The 25,872-nt window shown below is 43.2% G+C and overlaps 3 protein-coding genes across 3 annotated transcripts; all 3 read left to right on the top strand.

Annotated features, from left to right (window-relative positions):
- Window positions 1-12,603: 12,603 nt before the first annotated feature.
- Window positions 12,604-14,603, top strand: tmsb2 (thymosin beta 2). The gene is made up of 3 exons (XM_053429151.1): window positions 12,604-12,732; window positions 13,871-13,975; window positions 14,259-14,603. The coding sequence occupies exons 2-3, from the start codon at window positions 13,876-13,878 to the stop codon at window positions 14,294-14,296; spliced, it is 138 nt and encodes a 45-aa protein (XP_053285126.1). The 5' UTR covers window positions 12,604-12,732; window positions 13,871-13,875; the 3' UTR covers window positions 14,297-14,603.
- A 3,391-nt stretch (window positions 14,604-17,994) lies between these two features.
- LOC128446236 (protein Wnt-8a-like) lies at window positions 17,995-19,987 on the top strand. The gene is made up of 6 exons (XM_053429231.1): window positions 17,995-18,065; window positions 18,175-18,208; window positions 18,350-18,488; window positions 18,882-19,007; window positions 19,094-19,236; window positions 19,421-19,987. The coding sequence occupies exons 1-6, from the start codon at window positions 17,995-17,997 to the stop codon at window positions 19,985-19,987; spliced, it is 1,080 nt and encodes a 359-aa protein (XP_053285206.1).
- Window positions 19,988-20,597: 610 nt separating this feature from the next.
- LOC128446244 (protein Wnt-8-like) lies at window positions 20,598-22,439 on the top strand. Its single transcript, XM_053429238.1, has 6 exons — window positions 20,598-20,665; window positions 20,759-20,792; window positions 20,888-21,017; window positions 21,384-21,509; window positions 21,626-21,768; window positions 21,882-22,439. Exons 1-6 carry the CDS (start codon window positions 20,598-20,600, stop codon window positions 22,437-22,439), a joined length of 1,059 nt encoding a protein of 352 aa, XP_053285213.1.
- Window positions 22,440-25,872: the final 3,433 nt, after the last annotated feature.

The raw sequence follows: 25,872 nt of genomic DNA on the forward strand, positions 1-25,872 counted from the left end.
CTTTAATGGAAGCAAATGCAGTAGCACAGCCCTCCAAAACACAACAGGTACACACAAGTGCAACACACACACGCATGCACAAGGTTTGATGTGAGGTTGGTTTCTAATGCCATCGTCATGGTAACACTCCCTCGCTCCTTCTCTCGCACAGACGAACACAGCGCACATCCCGGGAATCTGTGTGGAGTCTTATGTAACGCCATAAACCCCACGCACATTCACAGAGACAGACAGACAGAGAGACCGACTGACGGACAGAGAGATGGGAGTGAGTCAACGCAGCAAATCATAGTGAGAGCATCTGTCATCAACGTTATACCTTTGACAAGAACAGTATGTACCACTGTTTTACTTCAGCCTCATTATAAGACACACTCCAGCACACACACACACACACACACACACCCACCCACACATGCACATATAAGAGGCTTCTTCAGCGCTCCACAACGTAGGGAGAGATGGAAATAGCTGTTTAACTAGTTGTGGCAACACCACAGGTTCATGTATCAGCATAGTAATTATTCCTTGTCCTCCCTGAAGGCGATGGACATGGAGATGGGGTTTCCTAAGTGGGGGAGCGGGGAGCAGGGGGCTGGAGAAATGAGAGCGGGATCAGTAGAGGCATCACTGTAGATATAATAAAGTGAATGGTAATTTCTGGTGTTAGAGGAACATGGGAGTCATGGAGGAAACGAATACGGCAATAAAGACTCTCTCTGGCCTATTAATATGTACAAGTGAGGCTGTTTTGGGCAAAAGGGAAAACTCCTGGATGCTGCTCTCCACCTCGTCGGCTGCAGGCACAGAACATTTGTATGTGTGTTTGGTGATGCTTTGTTCTCCCCAGTGCACAATAAGACCAGATGCCTGGCGCGTGATTTATTGATTTAAACAGGAGAACAAACGGGTGAACATGGTTTGATCCATGCCTCGTCTTCATTAAGACTGACTCCTTGATGAAACAGGACGTAGGTCAGCCATTTGTATTTAAGCTTGATTCCTGCAGAAGTTAACTTCTGCAAAGGTTCCACATTTAGCAGCCTGCAGAGATTCCTCAAGAGGGAGCTGCTCAGTCATTGATCAGACAAGCTCTATACCTGCAACACCTGTGGGAGAGGAGAGTGACATCAAACCAAACCAATGCGACTAGTGTGTGGCGAGAGTGTCGATACTTGACCCAGTTCCTGACGGGTCGGGCCAGTTTCAAACACACATTTTGAAATTATGAAATTATATTTGTGCTTGAGTCAGGTGCCGTCACGTTGGCAGGGCCATCTAGTGGGATTTCTTATACATTGCATGTGCCTATTAGAGGGGAAAACGTCGGCCTCGGCTTAGGTTTGAACACAGAAAACATAATGCATGGCAAAAATGTTGGGTTTGGGTTGAGCTCGGTTATTTCGGTCTCTGGCTTGCACAGGTTCAGACTAAACTGCAGTCCAATCCACACCATTACACCCCCAAGAAAAGAAATGATATCAAACCAAATCAGTCCAATCTTGAAACAATTCTATTATTATCAAAATTATATTCAAAGTTCATACTGTGCACATACATACATAAAAGTAAACAGTCAAGTTTAAGAGCAAACCCCCACATCTGTGCCAGGCCCATTGAAAATATAAACGTTTGAGTCTTCAACTAAACAGTCAATTTTAGAACTCACAAAACTGTCATTGCTGTGCACTCACACTATCGGCTGTTCTCGGCCCCTGTCAGCTCGGGGCCTCAAACAATTCCCTCTTTGGTCCACCCTGTTTCAATACTCCTAACTACACATGTAACAAAACAATCTCCACCACAGCCACAGCTCTCTGTGGTGAGTTCACACTGAATGCACTGGCACAATGAATCAGTGCAGACCATCCCACCACTGCACTGAGTGAATGAAAGTAAAAAACAGTTCCTGACGGGAATTAAATGAAAGAACTATTTTATGAAACAATTTTATACAATCTGAAGGGAAGTAACTGTGTGAAACTATTGTCAAATTCATGTGAAATATCAGGCTTCAAAGAGTTTTGAAAACTTACTTCCCTCTCTGATACAACAGGGCTGTTCTGTTTTTATTCAAAATTTGAACTTCAATTTAAATTACAATTTTTTTTTAAACTAATAGTGATTTCACCAATGTTTTGAAATGAGGTGCAGCAGACTGTGTATTGTACTCTGATGGGGGCCTGTCTCTAAAATGCACTGTCACTCTGATGTTTCATTGCCTGTTGCCCTATCAGAAAATTAGGAAACTCCTTCATGCAAATAAACGAGAAAAGAACACGATGGATGGAAAAATCTTGACACCAAAACCACCTCAGAATGTGTGGACTGCACGTCATATCATGGAGAATGAATAATAATATCTGACAGAAGTGTTATCCAAATAACAAAAATGGAATCGGTTCGATTTGTCAGAACCACGTAATTTCTACAATGTACTTTGGGATGAGGTTCAAATTGAATTGAATGCATTGCTTATTATTTGAAACTATGGGAAAATAATACCTTTTCTATCCTAATATCCCATAATTGCTGAAAGTATTTACCTGAGACTCCCTCTGTTCTAACTGGCGAGTGTGTTTTCCTATTGTCAGCGACCGAGCAGTTCAGAAGCTGCAGTTTTTATCTCAAGTTGCTTGAAGGAGGTGAGGTGAGGAGGAACGCTCATCAGCGGCCAGCGGCTCCGTCACAACCAGCTCCTCTAAATCATCATGTTTGCTTCCCAGAGGAGCTGTGGGCCAATCATACCCCCCCCACCTCCCCATCACTCCAAGAAAGAGTGTGTGTGTTTTGTGGCACAGCCTATGGTGCATGAAATCTGACTGTCAGGGTCTGCTGACTCACCTGCCTGCAGACACGTAGACCCATATTTACACACACGCATGCACACACACACACACACACACGCACACACACACACACACACAGAGAAGCTGGTAATTGGGCTCATGAAGCCAAAAGGACAAGAACGGCAACAACAAAAAAATCCCCGTCTTTGTGTAAGTGTGTGTGTTGAGGGTGAGAGTTCTTTTTCCTGTGTTTCAGTTCAAAATGCCCTGCCATACGCTCGCCCTCCTAAAACCAGACAATTTCCTGTGAAGCCATCAGAGTGTGACAGCAGCAGGTGCCTAATGGGCAAAGCTTTAGGAAACAGGGCATTACCAAAATCCAGCAAACTCAATTGTATTAATCCTCGGGATTAGCAGCTTTAATTCTCAACACGTTTCCAGTTTAAAAGTCTTATTTCCTCCCTGAAAATGGAAGCCGCATGTGAGGTGAATATTCAAATGTTTCAAGTGCTGCAGAAGAGTTTTTTTCTTCTTGTCTTTAGTTAGTAAAAGAATGTTGAAACTTTGGGCCGTGACAGCACATTATATATTTTCCTGGAGAAAAAGCAGAAGCACAAGACTGGGAAGTCAGGATATCGTTTTCAACATGTCCCCTCAAATCGCTGATCCAGCTGTCAGTTTCCTGATGACCACGGTTCTGGCTAATTAACTCTGCGATCAATCGCTCGTTGATACTAAAGACCCATTATCTTAACCTCACTCTGCAAAATAACCCTCAGACTATTGAGAACTGTCAGAATTAATCTACCTTTCTACCTTCCGCCTGTCTCTCTTACACTCTCACACACACACACACACACACACACACACGCACACACACACACACACAGCTTTCAAATAACGGATTTAGATTACAGTGAGCAGCTCGAGCGTCATGACGATAAAGTGCGTGTGCTCCGAGGGCGAGCCTTATTGGAATTCATATGATGTTTGTTGACTCCCTTCATATAAACAGGTGGCTGTGTGGAGATAACGTGCAGCATATTGTGCCGACAATGACGCAGCCGCACGCACGCACGCGCACACACGGTGTTGTGTATGTTTTTTAATCCTAAAGCAGTGACAGGGAGTTGTTTTTTTAATCTCTCTATTTCAGAAGAGAGAGCGCCGAAGCCTTTCAGGTGAATGAGCAGGGATTCCTGAACAGATGTCACCTTGTATCCACCCGGTGTGGAGCTGCAACGGCAAAAACAAAACCAGGTTTGTTATTGTTTCCGCCGCCGCTGCAGAAAAAGGTGAATAATAAAAGGCTCCGTCGCTCTGTTCTCCATCGCCTGCCTCCCGCGTTTCCACAGACTCACTTTCGGTCAACTGTCGTGGCTCGATTCCACCTATTTAGACAAGTCCTCAGGTCGCATGAGTGGACAGGAGGCCCCTAAAAAGAGGAGAACATATTGTTTTGAAAAAGAAGGGGGAATGAGCAAGGTGGAATTGTGTGCATGTGGTGTCTTCTTTTTTTTAAATCTTTTTTTGTTCTTTCAAACCTGAATACATTCAAACACACACACACACGCACACGCACGCACACACACACACACACACACACACACACACATACTAACGCGTCCTTTATTCAACTCCTCATTGTCAAGGTAACAAGAACCCTGGCCTCATCTTATTGATCCACAGCTCCTTTTGAATAGAGGATGAGAACGAGACAGAAGCCCACAGAGCGTGTGTGTTTCTGCATAAAAGTGTGTGTGAGCGTGTGTGTTACTTTACTTTCACTGTGTGTTATTTCACTGTTATTCTACCTCTGTGTACGAACTGTGCTTTATAAATAAAATTGCCTTGCCTTGCCCAAATCAAACAGACTTTCAGACTGCGCTGGAATGATTTAGAACAACTTGTTAACGCTGCTTTATATAAGTCCGTGTTTTTTCTATTTATTTTTTTCCGGAACTGCGGCTCACTATGCATAACTGTTGCATAAATATGTATTTTCTCTTCCGGTGATAAAGTCAGGTCTCCAATTAGTCTCCTCTCTGGTTCTATTTCTGTCCAACGTGACCTGTTCCAGAGATGTGGAGACGTAGGGCTTTCTCACGTCACCGCTCTAGACGTTTTAGACAGTTATGTTATAAATGACCAGATGCCCTCACTTTTGAAAAGCCAGTATGACTCACACGGCCCACGCTGCCTTTATGTAAAGTTACAGTAAACCACTAATAGCCCTCTTACTGTATACGTTCAAGAAGGACTGCATGATTGCTGGCCATTGACAGGTCGATCTTGTACGGCAGGGAAGCATGAAGTACTTTGAGCTTAACGAAGGACTTCAAAGCAAAGGCTCAGCTTGTGTCTGCGTCAACACAACTGTCAGTCGCCGAAATAACAAGGAAACTGATTGAGCTGGAAGACCGATCAATACCAGTTGCACGGCAGAGATACTGAGACTCGACTCGCGCTGCTATGGAAGTTCTCTGGACGTTGGTGAAAGGAGAACTCAGCCAGCAACTGATGTGTTATGCAGAAGAATTTAATGTAGACTTGATGCATCAAGGAGACCAGAAGGTGGAACAATATACAAACTCTAACAGAGTGACATGAGCAATTGTCAAACGCAAGTCTGAAGATGTCTCCCACAGCATCCCCATCTATCTCCCTCACCCTGCGTCACTCATTCCAACAGCAAATCCATGAAAGGCTAGAATTGCTGTCACTCTCTATGGTACATGTAGGTGTTGGCATCCTATTGGATAGTTAAGCCGAAAGTATGTATTCCTAAATCCCATTGTGTCCTTACGTCTTGCCACTGGTGAAATACACACAAGAGTTGGAGTTGGTGCATCTCTGTCTGGGAATCTGAGTTAGATATGAACGTCCATGTGCGTAGACACTACAATGCTCTGTTGGTTGGTCCTTTATCTATAACCTGACCTTGGTTATTGCTTGGAGAGAGAAAGGAGCATGTGTGGAACGAGGCAGGCCCCCACTCTCCTTATGGTGTAGAGATGTAAATTGTAATATACATAACATATAGTGGCATATACAGTAATGTGTGAGGATGGTGAATATTCCTCAGCACAGGCTGCTCCCCGGAGGTGAGAGCAGAGGGACCCTTAAAGACGACGATGGCGATCAGCTGCTGAGCATTATCCCATCTGTGTTTCTCTATAGGAGATAAAGACATCCTTCAAAACAAAAAGATTTGCTGCTGAAAAGTCCTGACACACAAGTTCTGTTTTAGCATTTATAAGCCGGTCGGATTGTGGCACCGTCCTGGCAGGAAACAGCGAAGACACATTGTTTGACGACTGCAAATGGACTCGAGCAGCTGGCTTGTGTTAATTTTGTTTAAAACTTTAATGGCCATTTGGGTGGATTTGTAATGTTTCTGCAGCAGGCCTTTGGCCGGAGGTTTAAAAAAATGTATCGCACAAGCGAGACTTAAGTTACACGGTATTAAACATTCATGTGCTGAGCGGTTTTTACGATCCCAGGTGAATTAAGCAGAAGCTGTGAACAGCGTTTTAAAGCTGAATGTTAAGTGTTGGCCGGTGCTAGCTCCCGGCTAGTTTAGCCTGCAACGCACCGTCCCCAAAGTCACATCTCTGTTACTATAACCAACTCTGAATCTCTCATTGTATATTGGTACTTCATACACTACTATGTAAACGTGAAGTTTGCAACTGTTTAAAATGGAAAGCAGTGGGCCTGGGCTCATTATCAACAATGAATGATGGCTACTAGCAGAGCACTGAGAAAGACAAATGAAGGATACTAAAAAGCTATGGGCCGACAGCTGGAGAGGTGTTTGACATCCAATATGTATTTCCCTGCACATGATGTGTCTGTGTGCTCAAATACCAACAGACCTGCTCCACATTCACCCACCTTACTTCCTTTACACTCACGGTAATCCATTACTATATCTGTGTACATTTATTACCTACGCCAAGGAGGTCGTGTTTTTGTACGCATTTGGCTTTTTTGTCTGTCTGCTACTAAATAAAAATCCGGATCTAGTGAATTTAAATGAGGTTTCATTCAGGGACTGTCGGGTGTTAGCAGAAGTTAGCGGCCTACTGAGTGACGTGCTGCTTTCTAGCTATTTTCCTCTTTTCCACTGCCAAAATGTTTATTACTATGTAATACAGATGATCAGTGTTAGATCAGTGTGTCATGCTGTTCTACTCCTCATGCTGTTGTGTTATGAGCTGCTGTTAAATTGTGCCATTTCAGCTCCCTCTACTGTTCATTTGCATGTCCTTGTACTTTTGGATTTATGTCTTATGTGTTTGACAGGCCTGTGGATGTCAGAGAGTTGGATTTACAGTCTGGCAACATGACTGCACCAAATGAGACAAACTTGCTACACTGTGTGACGTTTGGTGGAAATAACCCAAAATCTGATATTCAGACGTACATTGAAACGGAGAATTAAGAAATTTTGGAAATATTACATGAACAATAACCACATGTTTATCTGGAAAACAAATCACGACTCAACACAGAAATAGCTGACATCAGATCCTGAAGAGAGACACTGACCAACTTAAACTTAGGGACATCATTGGAACCCATCCTCAACACACTTTTTTTTACTAACTTCTTACTGTAACAACTTACCAGTTTTGTTCTCCTCAAGGCAAGAGATCACTTTTCATACTGCTTTTGTGTTTGATTTGAACAAACAAGAGAATCTGTTTGTCTTGCCCCTCGTTTGCTCATTTAATTAAAAGAAGGATTGATCATTTGCATAATCCTTTCAGGCCCTCACTTGTGCACGAGCTTAATGTATGGCAATTCATCCCTGAGAGAAAGAGTAGGAAACCCCAGAGGAAGGAGAGGAGGGAGGGAGGCTGTTGAGAGAAGATGTATGTAGGATATTTACTCTGATGTGTTCAGATTCGCAAACAAAGCCCTAAACACACACACACACACACACACACACACACACACACACACACATTACTCTCTGATACCTGATAAGATGCATCACAAACGTGTTTTGTATTTATAGCAGCGCTCTAATCTTCCATCTATCTCTCCCTCTCTCTCTCTTTCCCGCTTCCTCGTCCCTCATCTCAGTCTCCATCTCCTCTCCTCCCTCTCCGCCGCTTCTGTCCTCCTCTTTTCATCTCTGTCACTGTCCTCCAGCTGGCTAGGTGAGATAACTCCTCCACGCCAAGATACTTGCTGCTCATTGGCCTGCTGATAGAACACATGGGGACACCAATCAAACACTGCATCATTAGTTGTGAAGAGATGCCGAACGGAGGGAGTGTTCTTATCTGGTCTTGTGCACTTTCCTAACCCATCTTACACAGTGGGAGAAGTTAGCCTTCTTCCTTTCTGCTGGTTTAAGGCAACTCTCCTAAAAACCGACTCCACTGTTCATCTGATCCGTTTTCTTGAACAGCTAATTCTTCCGTGAATACAGACTAATCAGATTTATTTGAGAGATAAGTCAGTGCTCTTACTAAAAGTGACAAAATAAAAAGACACATTGGCTCAGGCCGCTGCATATCAGAGTTAGACGTCGTCCATTCTGTTGGTTTAAGGCTGATTAAAAGTGCCGGGCAGGATTTCATTTGTGTGAATGTGGTGGGTAATTACACTTCAGCCACAAGTTTTACTTTTGGAATAACAATGTCTCGTAGCCCACTCCAGTGCAAACACTTCAACTCATCTTCTGTCAATTCGGATAATGGAAAGTAACGTAAGCTGATGGAAAGTGAGCATTGAGATGTGTCTAAGCCTGTTAACGATTCACGAGTTTCCCTTATAGAGTGCAGCAAACGCTCTGTGTCCGAGGAGGGAAACTAGAATAGCACATACCTCCACCAAGGCCCAACAGTCCATTAATGAAACCACATTTAAATTCACTAGATCTAGATTTTTATTTGGACCTGCACCCAATTGCCCACACTCATAAATATCAGTCAGATTCTTTCATCAGGATGCATGAATTATCCTCTGAGAAATAAACAAAAATGTGGGAAAACGCCCTACCTCGCAATGTGAAAGAAAGTGAAAAATAGCCCTGGATCCGCCCCCTGGTGCACACCACCGTGGTATCCCGTCCAGTAGTTTTTGCGTAACCTTGTTTACAAACCAACAAACAAACGGACACGGTTGACACCCTCCTTTGCAGAGGTCAAATTAAAGAAAGAGGAGAATTGATGGTTGAAGGAATAGTTTGACATTTGGGCCGCAGTCGCTTCCTTGACCAGAATGAAATGGAAACACTGATACACAACTCCCATGTGTGAACACTATGAAGCTGCAGCCATTGAGCGGATTAGCTTAGCATATCTTATCATAAAGACTGGACAGAAGAAGAGCCTGCTTCTGCTCAAAAGGTCACAAAATCCTGCGAAGACAAAGAACCGACACTTTATCTCGATTTTGAAAAGGGGAGTCGTGGTTTCACAGGCAGTTATTTAATTGGCTATTTCTTGAGAGTGTGTTATTCTATAAATTAAGCGTCCACATTTAGAGTATGTTTATCCATGTGGGGAAAAGCAGAGCATTTTCAAAAGTAAAAACCAGGTTAAATCCAAGTGATCCATGTTGACAAGAACATGCAATAACAGACTAATAACATCAAGGTGATGTGTAGGTTACACTGAAGAGGACACATTATTAATTAAACACAAGATCCTAAATCATGAGCACAATTGTGACTCTTCCTGGGCTCAACAAAGCACCTGGCAATAAATCCATACATGTATAGATTAACCTATTAAAGCGCATCTCCCAAAATGTCAAACTATACAATTAAACTTCCACACTGGCCAATGTGCATTAAACACAAACCCCACAGAGACCTGCACCTGAATACTAAACAAGGTCCGAACTTATTAAGTCACTTTGTAAATACAGAAAGAAAAATCCTCATATCGTCTGTAACCTGTTCATTTTTAACATGAATTAAAAAGTATAGAGAAAACATGCCAACAGATCAGAGACACGAGTGCAGTGCAAGAAGGACATTGCATTTTTTGTTTCCATATGAAAAACAATAAATGTTAATTTACTTGAAACAACAATATCTGGATCTCTTTGTCCAGTTATTTGAAATACAGGAACATGATATTAGGATTCAAGCTGTTACAGGCAGTTATGATGATATACTGGGGAATGAGCTCACCCTGGTGGTCACTTAGAGACTGTTCACCTCATTGCGGCGCTCAACCAGAAAAAGTTAAACAGTCCTGTGCTGCCATCCAGTGTTTACACCACATTTGAGCATGACTCTTTACTGTGCACCAACAAAGCCTCCACAACATTTAATGACTATAACAATTATCCATGCATCTTTAGAAACATCTTAAACTGCAAAGGGCTGCCATCCTGCAGCTGACAGCGCCTCAAAGTGCATGGTCGTTCCTGACACCACCGTTACTCCCCACACTGTCAAACAGCAGATACTTGATCCCAGGAAAAGGTTTACTGGTCGATTGCCATCCGCTGACGAGCAGCAGGCCGTAAGATTTTTTCCGACAGGTCATTTGGCTGCAGAGTATGACCTTTCTCCTCTCCGAGCCTCAGATATGCTAACATTCCCAACAGAAAGGTTAATAGGAGGGCTCGGCTCAAATTTAGAGAAGGTCAAAGATCTACCCCCTCCTCCCCACACCCACACAACCTTACAAAGAAACAAACCGCTCAATGGGGACGGGTCTGAAAGGCTGAGTCAGTGAGTGATTTGCAGAGCGGTGAAATATAATTAGCTCCACTGGGTCGAGACATATAGGTTAGCCCGGATGATTAGGTGTTGTGTGTAGCATTTAGCGAACCTTTTGTCGAGTTCAAGTGTAACAAGGCAGCATGTGATTACTCATCTTGTTTGTGAGGCCCACGTGCTCAATGGCCGCTTCTCAACGAAGCAGTTCCACACTTCAGCCAGCAGGTGGCGATGCAGGTTTCTTTGCAGAGCACTCACAAAAACGACTGACCTCATCATGACGTGGGGTGTAGTCCAGTAAAACCCCAAGTCATCCAGGAATATGAAGCGACGCATTAACACAGGGATTAATGGGCACCCACTCACTTGGCTCACTGGATCATTTCAGAGGTTGAGGTCATGTTGACTCATCATCTCTATTCTGAGATGAGCCGTCTGCTGTGAGATGCATGTCCTCAGTGGGTTGGCATCAGCAGCCCGTAACTGCACCTCTGAGGAAGACTAAAGAGGGAAGAGCAGCAGGCTTCATGATGTCAGGGACGGACCAGGAGCTCCACACATCACAGCTTTATTAGAGCCTGATGTAATCAAGAGCCGCTTGATCAGTTTGTGACAAATTAATGCTAAAAACCACTGTCACACACACTATTATCAGCTAAAATGCTGCCAAATGTGTGTATTGTTCACTTGTTAAATCTTTAATTGTGTGTTTGATTTCATTTTTTTTTTTTTTTTTTTTATTTCTGTGTCAATGTTAACGATAGCAAAGTACGAATTACATTGTGTGGTGAACATTTGACAATAAAAGGCTATAATGCAATAACTGTTACTATAATTATTACTGACAGTGTATATACCAATTATAAGGTAATAGAAGTCGATAGAGCTGCAACTAACATTTACTATTATTTTGTAATCTTTATCATATTTGATTATTTGTTCTATTATTACTTCAAAATTAAGTGATTCATTAATAAAACACCAGAATAGGATGAAAATATCCCTAATACAAATTCCTGAACTCAATGTGATATGTGATTGTTTTGTTTGACTAAAGCAGAAAATATTCACATTTGAGAGATTGAATGAAGTTCTTCTTTAATATTTTTTGCTTGAAAATTATTTACATTAATCTCAGGGTCAATTTTGTGTGTCACTGTGTTTTGTTCCGTTTTGCGGAAATGTTAAATGTTGTGTATATTTACAAAAGCCCTTCTAAGGAGAAGCATCCGCTAGTGCTATAAATGCTGTGGTGTCCGACAGCAGCCCGTGCTATATATTGCTCCATATTAAAAAGAAAACATTACGAATATAAATAGGGCTTTCTGCAATGTAAAACTCTGGAAGAATGAACATGCCACATTCTTTATTTATATAAATACCCATGACTTTTCAGCATGACATAGAATAACTATACACATGATAAATTCATATAGAGAAAACAGGATTAACTTCATTATGTTTGAACATCATGTTTAATTGTTTTCATGCTGTTGTGTGTATGTGTGTGTTTTCGTCTTGTGTTGTCTGTATGAAGGCCCTTTTAAGGACGAACACTGCAAACAAGCTCAGGCTATAAAAGCTGTGGTATGTGGCACTGGTCCATGCCATGTGCTCGTCCTGGTAAAAATAAACCTTATAATATATAAAGAGACTCTTGTGCAGTGCTATCTATGTGCAACTCTATTAAATACTCACAACACTTCACATACTGACACCATACTTCGCATTTTGACACTCAGCAGGATGCAAAGACTATGGACAAGCACACTTCACAGTATATGTGGATTCTTGTACTGGTCAGTACGATGACAAATGGGCGAAATCGTCTTTTTCTGCCATCTCATGCTATTTATGCCTACTCAGCAAAAACACTATATGATAATGATAACAATCTATTACCTGAATAATTTAACATAATCTAAATGAGATGATCTACACGGCACAGCTGTTTCCTATCTGGGGCTCCTTCCCTCTAGTCTCTTCCCCTGAGAATATTAATATTGATGACAGGGAGGAAGGCTGACCAAGCTCTCAGTTATTCTCTCTCTACCATCTCTCCCTCTCTCTCTGCCGCCCCCTCCCTCCCTCTTATACCCACACCCTGGATGCAGGCAGGCGTGCACACACCGGCAGATTCACTCAGCTTCCGCATCGCTCTCCCTTCTCCATCTCTGCGGCTCTATCCCTCCCTGCTCGCTCTCCTCTCCTGGTGGATTTTTAGCCCACTGGCTTCGTGGAACACCGGTAAGAAAGACTCATCCGTGCTTCAGTCTGTCCTTCGTCTGTTGGTGTCTGTGTGTCTGTCTCTGGACTGTGTTTTTCTGGGAGTCAGACAAAGGATTGGGGTGTGGCTGGATGAGGAGCTACTGACTGCTGATGATAGCAGTAGAATGTTTTGAAAGACGAATGCTGCGGATGATGATGATGGTGGTTGTGATAAAGAAACAATCGAGCAGATGTTTAGATGAATAGGTTTACCTGTGAATTAAGAAAGATCAGATTCTGATTACTGTTGTTCATGTCAAGGCTTGGAGGAGGTGGATGCACAGCAGGCACCATTTGCTGCTCAAAATAATCGAGAATTGATTCGCCATGCCTCTTTCCAAGAAAAAGAAAACCTCCGAAATCTGGCCATGAGCCCAGCGTGACTATTTTCTATGTGAAACTGATTTTATTAGGCCCCTTTATAAATTCAAACTGGTGAGAATGATTTTACAGCTGCTTGGTTTGCAAATGACCGGCTGCAGGCTACTGAGGGTTTGTCCCAGTTGCACAGCAGCCTCTTTGCAGAGCGGTGGTTCAAACAGGCGTGACCGGCCCAGACTGTGCAAGACAGACGAGTAAAAGACCTGAGGCTAGGTCAGGATTATGACTGCAGAGGAGCCAGTGGAGCATCGCCCCCATCCAGGAGGCTGCAGGGGTGGATGCAGAGGGAGAGGGAGAGAGAGAGAAAAGGTGGAGAGGGAGAGGATGCAGAGGAAGAGAACAAAGACTTAATTCTCACAGAGAGGGAAAAGCAAAGACAAAAGAATGAAGAGACAGCCTGAAAGAAACAGGCACATGTTAGCTGCATAGCCATTTTGTAGCGAAGATGGAGCATGTGTGGGAGGCAGCCACCATTCACAGGCAGCCATGTGGACGTGTCTGAGCTGCATCGGTCGTAGCCACACCCTTTAAGTGCAGCTGCTTGAAAAAGATCATTGGATAAACCAGCCAGAGCCATCTCGATTTCTGACAGAGCTTTTGATCACCTTAACATTTACAGACCAAATCTAACACAGATTTGATACACTCCTTTGTTATTTCATGCTGCATTATCAGACAAATGTCTGACAGGAAAGGTCAACCCCATGTGCTCAGGTATCATTCTCATCTTTCACAGCCAAAATGTCTGACAAGCCTGATATGACTGAGATCGCCAGTTTCGACAAGGCAAAGCTGAAGAAGACGGAGACGAAAGAGAAAAACCCTCTGCCCACCAAAGAGAGTGAGTGTCCCTCCTTCATTTATGAATGATGTTTAATCCTATATCTATTTTCCTGTCAGTAGCTCCTCATCACATCCCTTGCCGCCCAAATGACCACATGCTCAGCAAGCAGCGAAAAGACGCCACGTTGCTGCAACATCAGCACGTTGCTGATGTTGCAGCAACCCTGAAATCAGCATCCCCTCCCTCTCTCCCTCTCTCCCTCCCTCCCTCCCTCCCTCCAAAACATTTTCACTGAACATGGGTCCGCTGACCAACACTATCCTCTTCTCGTCTCTTTCAGCCATCGAGCAAGAGAGGAAAGGCGATGCCACACCTTGACTTCTGAGCACACGAAGAAAAGAACGCTGAGATGCCACAGCAAAAAAAGCACTTTGTTTTGATTATCACAGTATTTCAATCACTTTACTTTGTCTTCAGAAAAAAATGTATGGGTGCCGTGGAGCTCCCTGGGGTGCTGTAATGGTATATGGCACCCTCACAAGGGGGCTCTCTCGCCACTCAGCTGGAAAAAAGCTTTAGCCTGGGTGCTTGTCTTGCGCCGTCAGCCTACAGCTTACACGTCTCCCCAAATTGCCAAAATAGGAGGTGGTGTTATGATGTAGCACAGAAAGAGAGGGAGAGTAAGGCCGGCATCCAGGCTGAAGTGTGGGGGGGGGGGGGGGGGGGGGGGGGGGAATCTACACACATGGGAGCAATCTGACTTTAATCATGTGGGATGTTTTCTTAACAAACTTTTTACTTTTCTTTATGAAATAAATATGAAGACGTGGAACCAGTCGATTCTGTGTACTTCTCTGTCTCCTATATGTCTATGATGTACAAATGACAGACCCTATAATACACCCAGACACACACCCAGACAGACACACCCACCCACCCCCCCCACACAGACACACCCAGACACACACACACACACACACCCACACCCACACACAGACACACACACACACACACACACACACATGCACACTCACACAAATCGAGCGAGCCACGGATTAAACAAAACAATTCTGATGATTCATGTAGACTGTCTGCTACACACGTGTCACATGTCAGATATGGGGTCCCATCCAAAGCCATAGACGTCATCACTTTAAGTTTTCCCCTGAATTGTGCAGAGATGTCAAAGTTTAAAACACAAGCAGGTTTCATATTATATAATGGCTTCGATACATATTGTTTTATACCTTAACAATAATAACAATCATGATCAATTAAATAATAATTAGCTCCATGAGGATTGGCTAAAATCATACACATAATTCTATGCATATAAACAGAGAACTAATCCTACATTTTAATAAATGAACTACATAGCTGTACAATGCATGTTTCAAGTACTCAAAATCCTTATGAAAAGTAGTTCCATGTTCTCTTGTGAAATTGGATCAACAATAATCGAGCTGGCTTACCTCGTGGGTTTTCATTTTGCACCGGAGCTGGAATGATAACTATGAATCATTATTTTATCTTTTTTTTATCACTTGGGTCATTTTGCAAGTAGAAACTCCAAAGGTGCGGTGGTGTCGTATTGAACATTTCTGATTATTCCTGTAAATAAAGTAGTTTTAAGTGTTGAACTGGTTTGGCCAAGACAGGTAATCTGAAGATGTCACATTGGACTCATGAGCTACTGGAGCTTTCACTATTTTCTGACATCATGTTGACCTATTAATCAATTACATATGAATGGAGAACTGCGGATTAAACAGTAGTAAAAGCAGTCTCCATTGTAGCCTTCCCCTCGCCATCATCAATAACTCCATTGTAACAATTGTGTCAAAATAAAATATTTAAAAAAAAATTTAAACCGAAAAAAAGCTGCACCACCAAGGAATAATAAATAATATATATCACTGTGCTTCATAAACTTTACAGTCAAACATACAGAGATAAATATAATAAATACTGATAATACAATAATATGTCGTTTTTAAATTATTTATTACAGCTTATCCGTTTATTTTAAATCGAACACCAACAGATCACTCTACTGATCATTTATGGGCCTGAATCTCTAGCTCGCTGGCTGCTGGTGTGACTGACTGGCGTCACCAGACCTGCCACCCTCCCTCCACTCTGTCAAAACTGTCACCTCCTGCGCCTTTACTGCTCCATTTCTCGCACTCTGCGCTGCCATAAATCACGCATCAGCGCACCTCGACGTGTCCGAAATGTCTGTTACAACAATTTAATTAACCTGCATGTTTAACCTCATGTTATTGTAAGCGCCGTGAAACTCACAAAAGGGCCTGACCCCCGACGACAGGACTGTCAGCTTTGAGGCTGTGCTGGAATTCACATCATGGAAAAGTGGAATTTGGGTAAAATCTGCATGGAGCGTTTGCATTGTTGGTACTGATTTTTTAATTATGACATAAGATTTAAATTTAATTAATATTTTCACAGTTGAGCCCTCTTTTCCTGATCATCTTGGAATTAACGATGTGAAAATAAACCTATTTCTCTGAATGCAACCTAACAGCCCACTTGGTGAGAGTTTCGATGCTTAGCAGACCAGTGCAGAAACACGCCCCGCTGCAGAGGCTGCTATTGTTTGCACGTTATTAGCTCATTTAACCCATTAAAATAGTCACTCAAGGACAAATTATGAAGCGTCCCAGATTGATTTTTAATCGCTCCGTATTATTTCCCGGCCAGGTGATGAGGGGCTCTAGGTTTCACTCATAATGCAGAGTGAATATGGGTGATATGTAATTAGTGGGGATTATCCTCACCTCCACTTCACCACGGACCTTGCCCCGTCGTCCGCCTATTGTCCACGGCGCTGAGTGGAATTGTTGTGTTCAGGGATTTTGAGTGGCTAAATGGGGGATTTGACTAATGTGAGCTATTTAATAAAAAGTTGTAATGTTAATCACTATCGTCTCAAATCATAGTATATGGCTGAAACTGACATGGTGACCGGCTGATGATGAGATAATCAGCTTAATTAAACGCTGGATGATCCTGGATTTCCTTTACGCACATGATCAATATGAAAACCCATCACTTCTTGTTGTCAAGTCTGCAAGTCAAACCCCGTCGTGCACAAACATTTTACAGCGCACCAATAAACCAACTTACTGTTTAATGGCAGAAACATTAAAGCTCTTATGTGTTTATGCTCTTGTAAATTCCAGACTGTTTTCGCACCATGTTGTTTCTTGGGGGAGACATCTATTATCCTATTATCACAACGACGCCAATGTCGCCGATGTGTGAGGGAATATTTACATGACTATATACTGTCAGGCGCTGAAAGACTTTATGGCTTCTCAGTCACCGTCTTTCCCCCCGGGACGCTGGTGCCATTTCCCAAACGTTTCCAACTACACATGAGGGCTCAGTGCTGTATTCAGTGCGCCAGAACGCGCAATGCGCGGGACCGTTTGGGGAAGTCAGAGTTGCGCAGTGTCTGTGGCCTCTGTGCAAAAGCCAGCTTCACTGAAATCATCATATCCTCTCACACAATTGATTCGAGGCTAATTTCCAATATACCTTATTAAAATAGTATAATATAGTGTGTCCAGCGTTTGGTGATATATTTTAGAGACACAGTGGTGTTTGCCCTTAATAACCTTACAATTAAATGATTGGGGATATGTTGTATTTGTCCTATATGTTCCTATGACCGCATCATCAGTATACTCATCCATGGGATATATGTTTCCATTCATAGGGATTTGTATAAGGCTTAAAGCCTGGGAACGACAGGTGAATGAATGGGCGAATGAATAAATGAGGGGCTGTTAAACCGTCTGCGTAATTTCTTTGAAGTGCACTTATGCACCGACGGCTCCTATTTGTCTATACGATGCAGCAATCAATGTCGACGTTGGCGTTTTTTTCACAGTGAAACGTTACCTGCAAGACAAATCTGTCAGTCAAAGGGGCAAGGCCATATAAATATCATCAGCGTGGGGTCTGGCTACAACTTCAGTTGCCTTCTTCTCTCTTGGCATATTCACATCTTGGATAGGAGCAAGCAGGCGTCCGCTTGGAATACAGCTGCTATGGGACCTTTCTATCTCCTCACAGCTGTGGTTCTGTGCATTTGCTGTCACTTTCAGTTTGCATTAGCTTGGTATGTCGTTCTCTTTTGGAAGATTTTATTCAAAATACTACAGCGTAGTGTGTGTGTCGTGATGACCTAGTGACCTGGGATAAACCTGAATATTTTGTTTCCTCTATAGGACGGTGAATAATTTCCTCATGACTGGACCAAAGGTAAATTCATCCCTGTCCTTTTTTTCTTCTTTTTTGGGCACGTTGTGTCCTTATAATATCCATGGGAAAATATATCAAGTGCTTTGCAAATGTAGACGCATATTTTTATACAACTAACAACCAACTGCTTTCTCTCTCAAGGCTTTTCTGACCTACGCCAGAAGTGTGCAAGTGGGTGCGCAGAGTGGAATACAAGAGTGCAAACACCAGTTCGCCCTGGAGAGGTGGAACTGCCCAGAGAGCACGCTCCAATTATCCACACTCAACGGCCTCAAAAGTGGTAAGACATTTGTATCTATTAATCTGTATCATGTGCATAACATAGTGCTGCGAGTTGATGCGGTGATCAGTTGAAGTCCAGCACCGCGCAGCTTGGCTGATGCGCTCTCGCATGAAGCGTATCCTTCAATGCAGAGACGGTGCTGGAACTCAGCGCGCGCTCTAATCCTCCATGGAGAAGAGCCACAAACATTAAGTTCAATTATCTGCTGAAATATACAGACAAAAGAGCCAAGATACTCAAATATGATTATAGAACTCGTCTCCCAAAATGCCTTTCCGCATGGTTTATGCGCCTTTTACGCACAGTTTATGAGCAGCTATTTATGGCAGCAAATATAATTTTGCAGCAATGTGTATCATCTGGGTTTGCTTTCTTTTTCAACTATTGCAGCCACAAGGGAGACTTCTTTTGTCCATGCCATCAGCTCGGCCGGAGTGATGTACACGCTCACTAAGAACTGCAGCATGGGGGATTTTGACAACTGTGGCTGCGATGACTCCAGAATTGGACAGACAGGTAATTCCAAGCTGGGTCTATTTACTGTTAGAAATAGTTAAATGATTTTTTTGAATTGAATAACAGTGATTATTTCTATTCACCAGGAGGCAGAGGATGGATTTGGGGAGGCTGCAGTGATAATGCGGCGTTTGGAGAGAAGATCTCCAAACAGTTCGTGGACGCGCTGGAAGACGGGCATGACTCGCGCGCAGCAGTCAACCTGCATAACAATGAGGCAGGCAGACTGGTAAGATATAACATTCTACTGTTACCGGAGTTTCTTAAACTTGACATTAATTTAATTAAAATTTATATTTTTTGTAATATCGATATACTAAATATCTAATGTTACATGTTTACAAACGCTAGGAAAGACAAGAAAGGTTGTGCAAGTTTGATAACAACATTCTCTTCCCTCACTATCTCTGCAGGCGGTCAAAAGCACAATGAGAAAAGCCTGCAAGTGTCACGGTGTGTCCGGGAGCTGCAGCATCCAGACCTGCTGGATGCAGCTGGCCGACTTCAGAGAGGTTGGGAACTATCTGAAGATGAAGCACGAGAACGCAAAGAAACTGGAGATGGACAAGAAGCCTGCGAGGGCCGGGAACAGCGCGGACAACCGAGGAGCCATCACGCACGGTTTTCGCGGAATCCCACGCACGGAGCTCATCTACCAGGAGGACTCCCCGGACTACTGCGTCAAGAACAGGAGCATGGGCTTCCCGGGCACCGAGGGGCGGGAGTGTCTGAAGGGCAACAAGAACATGTCCCAGTGGGAGAGGAAGAGCTGCCGCCGGCTGTGCTACAAGTGCGGCCTGCGGGTGGTGGAGAAGCTCATCGAGGTCGTCAGCAGCTGCAACTGCAAGTTCCATTGGTGCTGCACGGTGAGGTGCGAGAAATGCACGCAAACTGTCACCAAATATTACTGCGCGCGTCAAGAAAGCGGGAGGAAACCACATAATAAAACGAGGCGCAGGCACCGTGGGCGCAGTCAGTGATCGCCACTTGTTACAGAGACTTCTGAGTCAATATGCTCATCACTTTACACCTAACACAACATTATTGACACCAATAAGCTTTGTACAGATTTATAATAATGTTATTTTCAACTATCACATTGCTGAAGCCTTTTAATGCACTTTATCTATAATGAATTGATCTTGTATATAAATCAAACTATGTATCATGAGAGAAAAGCTTCCACGCGAGCTAACGGGTTAATGTTGGTGCTTGGGGGTCATTTCTCGGATTTGTTGTGTTTATCTTTTGTGATGTCTAAAACTTTAAATATTTTGTAGGCCTATGTACTTAAAATAGAATAAATATTTTTTAAATATGTTTGACTCCGTCTGGTTCTTCAGTGATTCCGTTATTTGTGTATTAGTGCCCTGGTGCCATATCCTACAGGGGTAGAAAATAAGCTGTCCCCTATAATAGCCCCCTTTGAAGTGCGCATAAAGGCGTTTCCTGAACCCGTCAGCCAATGAGCTTCCTCGGACCAAGAGTGAGGAAGCACAAGGTCCCATATGTCCTTCATTCATTAAGAGAGAAAGTTTCTCAACGCAGGGTGAAAATAACGGGATCTCTCTGCTGTTGAGGGGCCAACAGATGAAAATTATGCAATTCTTACTTTGGCTGATTGCTCTTTTATGCAAACTCTGTCCAGGACACACTTGGTAAGATACTTTATATTTGCTTGCATCTTTTATATATATTGTTTAAGCTGAATATGGGCTGATCCTCTTTATCCTCTATCTCCATCGTCTCAGGGTGGCCAGTAACTTTCTTATGACGGGGCCTAAGGTAAACAGAGAATTGATATTACGCTGAAAGATTGAGCATACGATTCTAAATGTGTTTCGATCAAAAAATGTAACCGGTCACTGCCTCCCCTGCAGGCCTATCTGAACTACGCCAGGAGCGTGCAGGTGGGCGCTCTGAGCGGGATTGAGGAGTGCAAGCAACAGTTTGCGTGGGATAAATGGAACTGTCCGGACAGCGCCACGCAGCTCAAGGGCCTGAGACGCGGTAGGTTGAGAAAATTCATTTCCAGAAAATATGGAGGGTGATTAGTGAGCTATGTTTGCGCGTCAGTAAGTTAAAGGGAAATAAACTAAACATTCGTGCGTAAAACGTGTCTTATTGTTTGGATAATACAAAGGACACATGTACAGTATGTTATGTAAACACCGGCTGAATACGCTTCCATGAAAATGCAATAAGGTATATTAGAGATGTGCATCACATTAATTACACAATACGAACATGACAAATGTGTATTTTTCTGACATTTACAGTATTTACATTTTTTTTTATGGTAATCTAATTAATTAAAGTTTAACATTTCTTTGACCTTCATTCGATAAATATGACTGTTCATTTTCCCTCGGACAGCCACCAGAGAGACTTCCTTCATCCAAGCCATCAGTGCAGCGGGGGTCATGTACACTCTGACCAGGAACTGCAGCCTGGGAGACCTGGACAACTGTGGCTGTGATGTGTCTAAGAACGGGAAAATTGGTGAGGATTAAAATCCATATTATCATATGATTCATTATATGATTTCAGTTTGTGCTATCTTCTATGGTTTTTAAGTTGGTGATTTGATTTTCAGTTATATTATTGTGTGTGTGCAGGTGGTCGTGGCTGGTTGTGGGGTGGATGCAGTGATAATGTGGATTTCGGGGAGAGGGTTTCCAAACAGTACGTGGATGCGCAGGAGACAGGGCAGGACTCCAGAGCTGCTGTCAACCTGCACAACAACGAGGCCGGACGACTGGTGAGTTACACTTACACACACACACACACACAAACACCACAATCACTCATCTGACACTGCACAGTTTGAAATGGTCTGCAGTCATTTGATTTAGTGTCTCTGATTTCCCACAGGCTGTGAAGGCAACAATGAAGCGCATCTGCAGGTGTCATGGCATGTCAGAGAGCTGCAGCGTCCAAACCTGCTGGACGCAACTCTCAGATTTCAGAGAGACCGGGAACTACTTGAAGATGAAGCACAGACAGGCCCAGAAGCTTGACATCGACAAGAAGCGCATACGGGCCGGCAACAGCGCGGACAGCCGCGGGCCCATCGTGGAGGCGTTCGGCAGCATCGACAAGACGGAGCTCATCTACCTGGAGGACTCCCCGGACTACTGCAGGAGGAACGTGAGCCTGGGCCTGTATGGCACCGAGGGCCGGGAGTGCCTGCAGCACGGGGACGGTCTGACCCAGTGGGAGAGGAGGAGCTGCCGCAGGTTGTGCCATGACTGCGGCCTGAGGGTGGAGGAGAGGCGCACGGAGGTGGTGAGCAGCTGCAACTGCAAATTCCACTGGTGCTGCAAGGTGAACTGTGAGGACTGCTCCCAGGTCATGGTGAAACATGTGTGCGCCCGGAGGGAGGCTGCGGACGGACACGGCTACAGACGGAGACACCGTGGACCCAAATGAACACAACCTTAATCCCATGAATGCGTTTTATACGTTGCAGTTGTTTAACCTCTGTTTGCACTTTTTCTATCCTGTTGTTCATGTCCACTTGTATAAAGACTTGAGTTTCTATTTATGAACACTTTATATAAATAAATAAATAAAAACAAATCGTAAACAAGAGTCCTGAGTGCAAAGTTTTATTCGAGTCGAAAGGACTTATTTTACTTAATAAATCCCACATGCAAACAACTCGTCTGTTAGAATAAGAATGGACTGAATACACTTAACAGAGGATTACATGGATAAACCTGGTGCATTTCACACCTTTATCAAGGTGTTGATCCAGGGTCGATCTACAACCACCACTTTGATGTCAATGTGTATTGATTTCATTCAAAAGAGCAGCGAAGCTTTGAAAGACAAATTAGGGGAAGTATTTCCACCTTCCAGTTGGAGGGTATTTGGCCTGATAATCCGCAGACCCAGTCACATCCCACAGGCGTATGCTGATCACAATACATCAAAGCTGGAGGGGGAAACACAGAGACAAACTGTCACAGGAAAAAATGCCCAAACAGCAAAAAAAAACGGGTCTTACTGAGGTCTAGTTATTACACTGTATATCCTAGGGAAACAAGCCTGACTCACATTCCATGGATGGGGTTGATTTCTAATCTTATAATTTGCAGGGAATTAGGTTTGAGAGAAGCCTCCTCTCTCCGCCCACCAGCCTATCTGTGTCTTAAGGAGCCATTCATTCCCACCCCTACTATCCCCTCTACCCCCTGTATCTCCCAAAAATCTTACTCTCAGCTGGACGTGTCATAAATCTGTCACTGACTCAGCTAAATGAGTGATGGCATGGATATTGCCTTCATCAGGGGGTCCATGCCTTGGGGGAGGGGGGGGGGGGGGGGTCCTAACAGACAAGGGGGACGGGGGCTGGTTACAAGGCTGATTCACAGTCTTTACAGATCAGTTACTGTGGAAGCATTAAACAACAAGTTAAAGTGAGAGATTACAGCATGAACTATAACTGCACTCTATATATAGATCACATTTCTCTACCAGAACAATCCTACATGATTGTCTAGTTCTAATAGTAAATATATAGTAAGTAAATCATTTTATATAGAGATTTTTAGTCTCATAACATATATAATTTATTTGGCATAGAACAGAGTTCTAGAGAAAGTAATAAAAGATAAAGTAATATGCTGGATCTAACCCTTGATGCACATTCACACCAAAATAGGCCTATTCTCTAAATACACCAGGTTTGATGGAAATCAATAAGTAGGTAACAAACAAACAGGGCACAGGTGAAAACATAACCTTTGTGATTTAGGAGACCAAATGATACATCATCTGGAGACACCATATTGAGAACTGAAGCAACAATAAAGTCAGAGAAGTCCGGTTTAGGCATGTTGACTCAGAGTGCATACATCCACCAACACCCAAGAGTAAATTCAATAAAGCTGCACCAAATTCCACATGCTCACTGATAATAGTTCCCTAGATGTACCTCATTTGTTTCACCACATCCATCTGCAACGTTTTGCAACAATCCATCGAGTAGACAGACAAAAAGAACAGAAACAGAAACATAATCTTTCGTGTAATTACGGCATAGAATGGCTCATATGTCAGCCAAGGCCGAGCAATTCCACTCATGATTGTCTCGGTCTTAGAGTTATTTGTTATAAAAATATTAAAGAAAGAATCAGTATCGACACCAAAATGTAACTGGTTCCTCCCAGGCCCCCATCTAGTCAACTTTTGTGGAAATCCATTTAGTCGTTTTTGCCTAATCCTGCTAACAAATAAACAAACAATCGAACAAAAACAAACGTGACACAACCACTGTTATCATTTCATTATAGATCTGGAGTCAACACATCCCTAAGAATAAAAGCAACAATTTGGTCGGGGAAGCTCCAGTTGGGTCAATACTGCTTGTAGTCTTTAAAGGTTGACGTCAGCCCACTAGCACTTGTTTAACAAAACACATGAACTGTATAAGAAACACACCAAAGTCCTAATAAACAATGAGTCTAGGGGTGAATGTATTTTGATGGAACAGGTAACACTCTCCCACAGACCCTCACTTCTCATCCTTCTCCATTTGTCTGTTTGCTCCTGGGGACGTCCTGTATTTCCCATGCCATCCTGCTGTGTGTTAATGAAGGTTTAGCTCCGCTGGAGGCCCCTCACCGCTCCGCCCCTTATCTCTGCTCTCCACTGGGTACATTATTGGTTCCATATTGGCCCCATAGGATGCAAGTGACATGACCACATCTGTTGTGTTGTTAATTTCAGCAACAAAAAAAAATTGCAGTAACAGTTCTTTAGGCAACATTTTATAAAATGTTCTGTGGTTACATTTGATAGAGTTTCAGGATTATTTACACCTAAAAGGGGCTTTACAGTGATCCCATAATGTCCATGCCTCCACTACAGAGGCTGGATTGTTGTCTTCCACTGAAGGTATGTTTCCCAATCAGGACAGAAGAGGAAAACAGTGGGAGGGTGGATGATCGCCTACAAGGACCCCCCAGGAGGAGTCATGTATTCACCCAGACATGCCTGGGGGTCTTTGGGGGATCTGAGCGTGATTGATCATCCCCTCTTCCCCTCTCCCCTCCTCTCTCACCTGGGTGTGAGATGCCAAGAGGCCTGACACGGGACAGGCTGCGGCTGGGATACAAGATCTGACGCGGCCTCCAATGTCGCCTCGCTACGAATTAGAATAAGAAGCGCGTTTGAAATCACAACACCACTCGGAAAAGGACTCAGCAAAGCAGACTCCACACAACCATCACAGCTTTGTGCATGTGGTCACACATCCATGTGAAAGGAAACCATGTTTAGACTACTAATATTTTCATACCTAAATTTTTCACACAAGGTGCATAACACAATAACACAAGTGTGATTATGTACAGAGCAGAGAGGTTGCGCTAAACTTTGTTTTCATAAAGATATGTTCAAGACTTCAAGATGAACAGTTTTTTGAGCCTGCTGCAAAACAAAAAAGGTCCCGCTGTCAAGTAGACGACCTCTAAAGACGAGGTGATGCGACTGAATCCCCAAAGTCTGGCTGACTAGAGGAAGACAATAAGTAGAAAAGATGTTTCAAATCGAGACATGTCTAACTAGAATGACACTCAGTGCAGCCCAACAATCCCCTAGAAATCAATCAAATTGCACCAAAAAAAAAAAATCACACACACACATAGATACCAATTACCTTAATGTTCAGATTTTTGCCATTAAGATCCATGAATTATTCCCTGTGAAAACTGTGGCAATGTTGAAAATCGGCCAATTTTACCATATTAAAGAAACAGAAAAAAAAAACATTTATTGATCTGCCCCCTGGTCGGCAATTTACTGGTTTCTTTTCTGAAATTATTCGAAATACGTGGAGAATGCGTTGTATTTGTGT

Source organism: Pleuronectes platessa, chromosome 8 (genome assembly GCF_947347685.1).
Source record: "Pleuronectes platessa chromosome 8, fPlePla1.1, whole genome shotgun sequence".
NCBI classification, from domain to species: Eukaryota; Metazoa; Chordata; class Actinopteri; order Pleuronectiformes; family Pleuronectidae; genus Pleuronectes; species Pleuronectes platessa.